General features: G+C 35.1%; 1 protein-coding gene and 1 pseudogene across 1 annotated transcript in view; both read left to right on the top strand.

Moving 5' to 3' along the window:
- Positions 1-719: 719 nt before the first annotated feature.
- The window catches only part of LOC110029125, a 58537-nt gene continuing 47638 nt past the window's right edge, over positions 720-11618 (top strand). Inside the window, exons 1-5 of the mRNA XM_020731249.1 lie at positions 720-1137; positions 1213-1461; positions 2179-2257; positions 7340-7418; positions 7502-7881. Coding sequence (XP_020586908.1) covers positions 736-1137; positions 1213-1461; positions 2179-2257; positions 7340-7418; positions 7502-7881 — 1189 coding nt within the window. The 5' untranslated portion in view covers positions 720-735. The remainder of the gene's footprint in view (positions 1138-1212; positions 1462-2178; positions 2258-7339; positions 7419-7501; positions 7882-11618) is intronic.
- LOC110029203 lies at positions 4673-5092 on the top strand (annotated as a pseudogene).

Raw genomic sequence — 11618 nt, 5'->3', positions numbered from 1 at the left:
ATATATATATATATATATATATATATATATATATATGCATAAGAAATTGTTTTTATGTACGTAAATGCACATCTAATTTCAGATAAACTTTAGTCACACATTTGGTCGAAATCAGATGGTAAGAACCAAAAGCAATATAAATATAAACAAAATAAAAAATCGAAGAAGACGAAGAAGTGAAGCGGGGGTGCAAATCAGTAATGTAATTCGTTTTGGGGAAAATTATTTAAAAAATAAATTATTTGAAATATTAATTCAAAATTTGAATAAAATTGAACCGAATATGAAATTTTTTTTTTTATTTGTGAGTTATTTTGAATTCGAGTTGACTATGAGCAATCAAAATTTAAAGAGATTTTTACGGCTTTTAAATCCTTCATTTTACTTGCAACAACATGCCATCTCCTAAAAGAGTTCTTCAGCCCAAGACTTAAATACTACTTTTCGGTACTACATCTAGTTGATGTGAGACTTTTTTGTCTGTGACATTCTCCTTCACCATTGGTTTCACTGGATGGAGAGCCAACACCACTAACAGACAATAATCTATTCTGATATTACTTGTCACCTCTCAAAAAAGATCTTCGGAGTGGTGAGAGAGCGAACGAGTGAGCTTTGAAATAGAAATATGCACTTATGCCGCTCATTTGTACATATAATTACGTGAATGCCCATAAATAAAAAATAAAATTTCCTGAAATCTTAAGTGCTGCATAAATCCCAATTATCAAAATCATGCACCATAACCGATATTTGCAGTCCCATCCAGCCGTCGGGACTCCGATCAACCTCCTCCCCCGTCTAATTATTTCTGGACCCTTCCTCCATCCTCCCGTGATGTCGCACCCATTTCCTCTCCGAAGCATACCCGCCGATGGAACCTCCCCTGCATTTCCAACAAACCCTAATCTCACATCCAGCAACAATAACCTCAAGGCGATGCGGCAGCAATGGGAGGAAGCTGCTCGAGTATGGCTTTCCTCTCTTCCAGACCGCCGCGACCCTTCGGCTAGCGAGATGGACGTCTGGATCGATTCCAACTACTCCTCCATACCAAATGATATTCGATCTCTCCCTCGCAGTGATCTTTACCAGCGGATCCTCTCTCTCAGCTTCGCCCTCCCGGTTCATTCTCAGGTTCGCTTATGGCCACTTGCTTTACATGCTAAGTTCCGACCCAAGGGTCTGTAATGGGTCTTACGATACTTGCAGGCGGCGCGGATGGGCCGAGCGGAGTTCCCTTATAGGTTCCAGAGGACGGACCAGTGGCGGCCGGTGTACTCGTGGCTGGAGTCGATGGACAAAGATATGATTGTTAATTCGAAGGAGATTACGGAATGGTTGTCTTTGAACACAGAGTTTAGGGATAAGTTGCTTGCCAGGCATTCTAAGTATCATTTGATGCACTACATACAGAAACTTCACCTCAAGTTGTTGAAGAAGAAGGGGAAGTTGCCAAAGGTTTTGACTGATATTGGTTTGAACTTTCCTTTTCTTTTTGGGTAGCTTAGATACTTGTTGATGTAGGCTGAGTTTTTTCCTTGCTTTTAATAGTTTGATTTAACTGCTTTAGCTTGAAATGTTTGTGGAGGGAGGGAATGAAAATGTAAATGGAATTCTAAAGATCTGCTAAAGTATACCATTTTCAAGAGTATAAAATTCTGCATGTTCTGGCTGAATTTTATGGCCGCGCTGGACTTATAATGCATATGAAGTGTACGGACATTTATCGCTCTATTTTGTATCATTTCGATGCTATTTCTCAAGCTAGACGTTAGTTTCTAAGGTTTCTAAACTTCTGCTTGTGTTTCTACAATTCTTCATAGGGGCATTTACATACAAACCACCCAATTCCTATCTATTTACATATCCAACACCTAAACTCGTTACATCTATACCACCTAAATCTTTCATACCACATAAAGAGACCACCATTTTAACTTTTTAAAAGTGAAATACAGAAATACAGCTTTTCTTGCATGGGTAGGGTGGTATGCATGCGAAAATTGAAGTTTAGGGGTCCGATATGTATATACATAGGAATTGAGAGGTATTCATGTAAATCTTTCTTCTTATTCGTATATTTGTGGTTTTTTTAAGCTTTTGTTCTGAGCAAAGTACTATTTGATGTTGACCTATAGTTTTGAATAAAGTAGTAACAAATTATTTTTGCGATAGGGCATGCTGCTATCTGCTGCAAGGGCTTCAGTAAAGTCAGCAAATGGTGGTGTTAAATTTCGAGATGATAATTCCTTATGTAAGTGCTTTTGCGGAGTAGTAGGATTTAACTTCTTTTTTGCAAACTACTTTTATATTTAATTTTTGGAGCATTTACATAAATACCCCACAATTCTTTTGTATTTACATAGATAACAAACAAATTTTACTTTTAACATTATATACCACCCAAATCTTTCATTTGACATGGAAAATACCACCATTTTAACTTAAAAAAAAGTGCCAATACACTTTTTATGCATAGGAATGGTGGCATGTGTATTTAAAAGTGGAAGTTTAGTTGTTAGATATGTAACTACAAAAGAATATCATGGTATGTATGTAAATATTTCTTTTTATTTTGAAATCGAGAAAGTGGTGTCTTTGGGATATTGTTCGTTTGCAATGTTGTTTGTTCCTTGGTACATGCCATGCATTTATAAATTGTATTGCTATTCAATTACAAGTTAAGTCTGCACTAAACATTTTGATTTTCTAGTGTTTGCTATTCGTTTATAAGTTAAATTTGTCCTTTCAACTTTATTAATTCCTACTTAACATTTTGCATCGTTATGGACCCAAATCATGGTAAGAAAACTTGTATTTGGATGAAAACTTAATAACCTAAGTTTGGCATGGAACAAACGATGTAATAATTTGATTCTTGACTTTTAATTTGTAAAAAATATATAATGTTTATTATAATGTAAATAATGTTGGAGAAACATAGGAAAAATTTTTTGTTCATGACAAGAATTCTGTTCATGCTTGAAATTAATTTCTTTTTTAAAACCTAAATCTATGTAAACACATCACATTTGGGGTTAGATTTATGTAAGTCACATGTTTATGGAAGTTTCATACTCATGCTCTTCTTGTCAACTTATTTTAAAAGGTGAGTGCATTTGAGTATTTTATTAATACATATGTCCTGGTAATAGAATTCAATAAATATGTTCTTCTTCTTGTAAATATCATTCTCTTTCTATTTTACATACAAATCCAATTGTTGTTTAGGTTATATGATACATCTAACTCCACAGTATATTAACCATAATTTTTTCTATAACTTTAATTTTTTGTGCTTCTTTTGCTTTAATCATGACGGGCAAGTTCCTTTTTTTCTTCTTCTATACTGTAACGTTTATTTGCTTCGCGTGCTCATGTATTTTGCTTGACATCTATAATTTGCTGGATGATTAATTAATGTGTCTCGACACAACTTTATCAATATGTCTCAATTTATCTTATTTACTTGACTTCATTATAATAAATTAATTGCAAGTTAAATTACTTTTCTAATTTTGAATAGTTATTATAAAAAAAAAAAAACTAGTTAGTCTTTTGCTTTATATATTACATTATTATTGGTTACTTGGTATGTTATATTAGAACATAAAGTATTTTTTATTTTTATAACTTTTTAATTTTTGTTGTTTTAACTTATGTGCATATGTTAGAAATTATTAGTATTGATTTATTTTCTTTCATATTCTTTCCTATTTTATGTATTTCCTTTTCTCTCCGAGTAGTTATTAGGAATTGATTAATTGTAATTTTGGAGATATAAGTGTTATTTATTTTCCATTTTCGGATTCATTTAAGCTGTATTTATATCCTCTTTTTGTATTTATTCAAAATCTATATGTTTTCGAAGCCTTGGAACAAATTCTAAAATCTTCGGCGGAGGAGAAGAGCTCCTGCTGCCAGAAACTTCCTATTTCCTTTAACCATCAATCTTTCTCCTATTGCAGACCCTTCCCGTGCCTCCTCTGTTCAACCCTTCTGTGGGATTTTCCCGCAGGAGCTCTTGTGCCGCTAGGAAGATTTGAGTGGGAGATTCCTGAGATAAGAGAAAACTCCATGCAGGACTTTTTTCTCCGCCTCTCATGCAACGAAAATTCCTTTGCTACAGGCCTCTCCTCTACAACCACCTATCTTCTTGCTGAAACTAGCCACCAAAACTCTCTCACCGTAGGCTCTAGTCGTCGAAACTACTTTCTCTACACCCCCTAGTCATTGAAATTCCTTACCTTGCAGTCCACTAGCTGTTGGAACTCCTCTCCCAGTAGGTCCTAGTTGCCGTAACTCTTTCTTGCAGGAACTAGCAGCCGTAACTCCCCTTCCTACAGATCCTTATGCCATCGTATCTCCCCTCCGTGTAGTCCTCTAGCTGTTGGAACTCCTTTTTGTGATCGAATTTTTCTACTGCACTCTCCTCGTACCGAAGTTCTCAAGCTTCTCTGCACTGCAATCTTTCTTTGCAGCCAACTGTCGCTAGGATTTTCTTCATTCTTCAAGAGATCTTCCTCTTGCAGGTTCTGCCTCCCGTAAGAATTTCTTCCTGCCGACATACTCCAGTGAGAATTCCTTCTCTGCACTTCACAAGTAGCATACCATTTTTTTTGTCTCCTGTGAGAACATGGCCTCTCGATCCTAAGCTCAAACCACCTTGATGGCGAAGCGAAAGCAAACCTCTTGGAAGTCCACCAGTGGTAATGCCCCAAGGAAGCAGCTGGCAACCAAGGCAGCTAAGAAGTCGGTTCTTGCGACCAACTGCATGAAGAAACCCCATAATTTTTGTTTCGAAACAGTTGCACCGAGGGAGATCAGGATGTTCCATAAGAGCATGTAGCTCCTCATGCTTAAACTTCCCTTGTGCCTGGTCCCCGTAATTGCACAGGATTTCAAGACCGATCTTCAATTCCAGAGTTCCACCATTGCTGCGCTTTAGGAGGCTGTTAAGACTTACTTTGTCGTTCTCTTTGCAAACATAAATCTTTGTGCCATTCATGCGAAGAGGGTTATTATTTTGTTGAAGGATATTCAACTTGCTTGCCAAATTTGTGTCCTTCCTTGCCAGACCCAGGGATGAACTCCTTCCATGCCTTGGTGTCCAAACCTCTAATTTGGCTCCGTTGGAGCTATTGCTGATTTCTCCACCTCTGAGCTTCCATTCGATATTGTTTTTGATTCCAACGGAGGTTCAACATCTATGCCAATCCCTCCGCATATCAGAGGACTTGAACACCACAAACTCCAAGGGAAATCGATAAATAATTGTTTGACCAAATCTTCCATTGTTAAAGGTTTCGCTAAGGCCTCATAATCCACAACAGTTCTGTTGGCTTCAACTCAGACCATTCCTGGCTGGCCAGACTCTATTAAAAGTCAGGTGGAATAAGCTGCTTGGTTCTAATCAATTCTTTTCTGACTCATCGGGCTCTCATTGTCGTAGATTGTCTTTTGGGGAAGATGATTTAATTTTTATTTTCCTTTTTTTCTCATGAAAATGGTATTGATGACGTTTCCGTTTGTTCTCCTTTATCGTCGTAGTGTTTTTCTTTTTCCAACATCAGGTCCTTCGGAGTTAGCAAGTCCTTCTCCAGAGCTTTTTCCCGCAGTAGACTCTCATCCAGAGCTTTTTTACGGCAGTAGACCCTCCTTTGGATCTTTTTCCCATAACAGACTCTTCTCCAGAGCTTTTTCTTGCAACAGGTTCTCCTCTGGAGCTTTTTACAGTAGCAGGCCCTCCGGAGCTTTTTTCCGCAATAGGTCCTCTTCTAAAGTTTTTTCCCACAACAGGCCCTCCTGAGTTTTTTTTCCACAACAGGCCATTCTCTGGAGCTTTTCCTTTGTCTTGCAGGCCATATCCTGTTACTTGTAGGGTTTCTAGTTTCTACTTACAACATTTGCTCCAACAACTTTTCATCTATTTACAGGAACTGCGAAAACTACAGTCAACTAGAAGTATCCCTAAATGCCTCTTGGGGATGAAAAATTTAAATTCTACCTAACAAAATATCTTCCTCGTTCATTGTTTGATGATTCAAATTCAATTTAAACATGATTGACTTCTATGTTTCAAATTGAGGGGGGTGTTAGAAATTATTAGTATTGATTTATTTCCTTTCGTGTTATTTCCTATTTTTTATATTTTCTATTTGTTGTTTTTCCATTTATCTTCGAATATACTTCATGGAGATATATGTGTTAATATTCTATTTTAGGATTCATGTAAGCTGTATTTATACTCACTTTCATATCAATAAAACTATTCCGCCTAATTCTCAAAACCTACAACCTCTTAGCTTATTGGGAGTTTAGATGCTTTTTTTTAAATCAAAACTTGATATAATGACCCATCTTTGAATATCTATCCTCTGTAGCATGCTTGATTATCATGCATTTTGCCTAAGATTCTTTTGGGATATACTGAATGTTTATCTAGAGATAGTATCCTACTTTTACCTCATTCGCAGCATAAGGTTTGCTGCATTCTTTTGCTTCTTTCAATCTAGAAGCTAGAAACTTTATATTTTATTGCATTTACATACTGAACACAATTTTTTTTTGTATTTACATATTTTACACCTGAACTTTTATATTTACACACATAACATTCAAATCTTTGATATCACATGAAAAATAGCGCTATTGCCCTTTTTAAAAGTGAAACACGCCTTTTCATGCATAGGTTTAAGGCACCTAAGTGATATGTATGTAAATATGAAAGTCTAGGTGTGATCTATGTAAATTCATAAGAGTTTCCCAATTTTATGAAAAGCACCACGTTCATTCTTTTTTGGCTTGTTTCTTCCTTTAGTGCTTAGGTAATTAGGTTATAGGCCAGAGAAGACGAGTATTTATTCTCTTCATACTAGTCATGTCTATGAAGTGATCTGTTCAAATCTTGAATGCCATTTTCTTCCAACCATTCACTTCAGTTTTCTTATTCTTTCGCTTTGTCATGTGAAGTCCAAGGCCTGTTTTACTTGAGAATAAAGAAAATTGCCACCATGCTTAAAGGCAAATTGTGGAGATCCAGATTTCCCTTTATTTTTTCCATTAATTTATGTTTGGGACATTTGCCTACCTACCATCCAATTCCTATGTATTTACATATTTCTACCCTAAACTTTAATTTTTACATTTATACCACCCAAATCTTTCATACTACATCAACAATGCCACCATTCTAACTTTTAACGAGTGAAATACACTTTCTGATGCATGGGTAAGATGATATTTATGTAAACATTGAAGTATAACTGTTTGATATGTAAGTACATAAGAATTAAGTGGTACGAATGTAAATCTTCCTTTTTTGCTTTTGTTTCAGGCAAAGCTTCAGCTGACACACTGAAAGACGACGGCGTGTTTCAATCAAGGAGAAATGATGCTTTTCTGCGGTATGAACTGTAAGTTTGTCAACTCGATTATTTTTCAGATATGCAATGCTAATTGAGGTGCTTTCGTGCAATACTCGTTTGATATTGTTTAGTTTAACTGATTTGCAGGAACAGCTGACGAGCATCCTTAAGAAGCACAACGAAAACAGCAGTTCTATTAAGGATTATAAGCCATCTTTTAATAACCAAAAGCAAGATTATACCTCTAATCAAAGGAATGAAGGCGATATTATTGTTTCAAAAGCTGCATCTAGTTCTCTAGATGTGGCAATAAACTCAGTCTCAGAACCAACAGTGGACGCGCATGTATTGATGCCAACAAACTGTATAACTAAAACAATAGAAGGCATGGATATAGATGGGACGAGAATTTCCAACTCAAAACCAGCAGCGGATATGAATATCGGACAGAAACGGAGAAGGGATCCTATCATAGCAACTCCTGCTTGGTCATGTTCTGAAGCATCGTCTGGTATGTTGGGCCTCTTGTTTGGTTTGCTTCTCGAGCTATTATAATGATAGGGGCATTTACATACATTTCACACAATTCTTATGTATTTACGTTAGAACACCTAAACTTTAATATTTACTTTCACAACACTTACATCTTTAGGATCTGTTTGGGGCAGTCGTTGATTATTTATAATCTGCTGATAAACAATTTATTCTGATAATCTGCAGATTATCAGAATAAATTGATTTGCTGTTTGAGACAACTTATTCAGAACAGCTTACTGGGAGCTGTTGTTAGATAAATGATCATTTTGACTCTGTTTAGTTAAGTTGTTTGCAACAGAACAACAGAACTGTATGAAAAATAATAGATAAAACAGATGTCTCAAACTATTACAGTTCAGTTACAGAAATTAAAATACATTGCTCCCCACTTCATGAGTATCAAAATAAATAAAATAAGAAGAAATACAATTACAATTATAAGTAAAATAATTAAAACATTCAACTTAAAACTCTGTCGTCGTCTATCCTGAGCGGCACCGTCCTCTTGAGAAACCATCGTACCGCGATCACTGTCGGCATGAGAGTATGTCGGAATGTCGGTCCAACAGAAGAAACCGCATATTGCTGAAACACCCCTCTGATAACCGTAGAATTGTCTCCCACTGCTATGAGGCTGGTGTGAGGTGAGTAAAGGAGCCGATAGTCTGCAGTAACATAACGCAACTCGGGAGGTTCCTGAAATCCTGGAACTCATGCTGCTACTGAGATAAAAAAAATAAAGAAAAGCTAAGTTGTCAGATCATAAAATTTAGCATAAACAAATAATAAAAGAAAACAAAAACTAAATAAAACTTAAACAAAACAAAACAAATAATTTAAAACAATATGCAAATTCATACTACAACGAACTACATTCCAAATGAAATCTACGAAATTCTTAGTAAAATCATAAAATACATATCCATACTACAATGAATTACATCCTCAAGTTTTTTAACATATTTTTCCTGAAAGCGCATATCAGCAGCTATTTCTGGAATTGTATCTAAAATGACAACGCAGTCCCAGATGGTGTTGTCTGGGGGAGGCGGAGTTGAAAAAGCAGCAATTAGTCGATCAAATGAATTTTTCACGAAACTATCCTTCTCTTTCTTTCTCCTGCGAAGCCTGAGCCTTTTGGACATGAAAGTGGACTCTTCTATCTTCTTTTGGTTAATACTAGACCCTTCTTCATCAGTTATAACATGTTAAGGTGACAAGTCATCTGGTATTTCTGTAAATCCCAACTCATTTGGGTTGAATGCATGCTTTTCAGTCGCGATTACCTCTTAAACATTATGTCCAGTTTTTCCTCGAACTCTGGATTAATTCCGTACTGCTTATATTTTTTGGCTGTTGGCATGACCTACAACATTGAATGAAATTAGAGGGGTTTAGAAATTAACCAAAAAATAATGGAATTAACAAAATAAGTTTGTATTTATTATCTCCAATCTTTCAGCCCACCATTCATCTGGAACATCGATTGTTCGCTTAACGGGATCCCGACCCAACCCAGTAGATCCACGTTTCAGCTCCTTCCATATTTTCCATTCCTTCTTCAATTGGTCCCATTTGTTTTTGAATTTAAGCCTATCGTAATCTCTTTCAGTCAATACTTTGAACCTCTTAGCGATATTTTGCCAACCTTCTTTATTAAAATACGTGGTTGGCCTGTTCACTAATTTAATTTCTTTAATACATAGATTACAAAAAATATTTGTTACTTATTTATCCCAAATTGCGGACGAACCCCTTTCATTCGCCTTAGACATGTTCAAACTATAATGAATAAAGGAAAATAAGTACTTTCTAAATGTGTTAAAAAATAACCAAACTTAATCAAGATCAATTCCACAACTTATAAAATAATCCTTTGCAATTTCAAGAAAGAACAAATTATAAATAAACACTGACAACCAACATCATTTCCACAACGTTACAATTTACAAATAAAAAAAAAAGTAAACAAGAGATTTATGTAGTTCGACCAATGACCTACATCTACAGAAGACAATTCACGAAAGTTTTATTAAGCAAATATGTAAGATTACATAGCTATGAACCTTAATTGAAGTTTACTACAACATGCTCTCAAGTAAACAAGCTCCATACTTAGCACTAAAATTCTTCCATCCTCTCACAAAAAAATAGGAACCGAAAACAGATTCATCTGGTACTCAAACTGTAACAATTACAAATGCAGAATATCGAATGCAACCCAACAAGCAAATAAACTCCAACATCTCTGTTTAGCTAAACCACAAACTGAATTTTGTTTAGTAATCAAGCTGTACTTTATAACTACTAATAAAAACATAACTTAAAAAATCTGCCTTTCATATGATTGAAGCAAATAAAGCCCAACATCTCTTCCAGATGATTGAAGAAAACAATGAATAAACAATGCATAAACAGTGCATGAACCCAATCCATCAACAACAGCATTACAAGTACCTAAACCTGAAGAATCAGGCTACCATGTATACCCACATGAAGCCCATGTTCAACCCGAGGTAAGCAGGGGAGAAATTCCCTAGCAAGGCTCACCTAGAACTTTTTTAAAAACAATCTTATGAAATCCTGCATAATGAAACGAATGCAATATTTGTCTTTAAAGAACACCAATAGAGAACAAAACACTAACCTTCCGTGGATCTCAAACAGAATTGCACATTTTTATGAATATTTAGCTTTTGTGATCTTCATAGTATCTACTTTCCACAACAGACATGTTTAAGAGCTCATTGGTGCAATTTTCAATTTTAAATCCTCTATAACGTCATTATTTATTTATAAAAATTGAGTTGAAGATGCCCGATCATCAAAACCCTTCGCAATGATCATTGGGTTAAGATATCTTTCTCTACAGTACTGATATCCATATATAAGCAAGTATATAGGGTATAATAATAAAATAAAACAGAGAATAACCTCAATTAAGAAACATCTTAAAAAGTATAGACAACAATACTTAATAAATACTAACAACCAATCTAGTAAAATCTCGGCTGCTCCTGCTCAAATAGAGCATATATGCCACAAAGATCATGTTTATTACAAAGATGAGAAAGCAAAGGATATATTCCCTATATAGTTTTAAGAACAACAAATTGAAACCTTCCAGAATTCAATTCTCTGCAGAAATTACCATTGCAAATGCCATATGCATCAATTCCAAGAATCCCATTGTCGGCCGTTTTATTGTTCAACTTAACTTTTGTTCAATATTGTTCAACTTAACTTTCGTAGTTTGGAAACGGTGATGATTTTGTGATTTTGAAAATAATTTAAATATAAATATAACTTTTTTTTTAAAGAAATAACGTTTTTAATTTTTAAAATAAGTGAGTCCAAACGAGTCTCACATTTTAAATAGCTTAGATGATTTAACACAATACTACAAGCAATACACTTATCCCGAAGAATAAATATATTACTTTGTAATAGAGATTCAATCATCTAGACTAAACAATTTGTGACATCCGTTTGGTCTGCGAAATATTTTTATAAAAAGGCCAACAAGTTCCCCTATCTAACATAAAAATTAGATAGGGTTTATTTTATCTGGGTTTCTGGTTCCCTATAGAGGCAAGCCCCTATAGTTAATTATATCTTAAATGATCGAAATCACTTAAGATAACTCTCGATTAAGATCAGGTGGTTTTGCTTTCAAGATTTCAAAGTTTAGGTTTTCACGATTGGACATGG

This window comes from Phalaenopsis equestris, unplaced genomic scaffold (assembly GCF_001263595.1).
Source record: "Phalaenopsis equestris unplaced genomic scaffold, ASM126359v1 Scaffold000552, whole genome shotgun sequence".
NCBI lineage: Eukaryota > Viridiplantae > Streptophyta > Magnoliopsida > Asparagales > Orchidaceae > Phalaenopsis > Phalaenopsis equestris.
The sequence above is the reverse complement of the archived record's forward strand: the minus strand, read 5'-3'. Positions and strand labels throughout refer to the sequence as shown.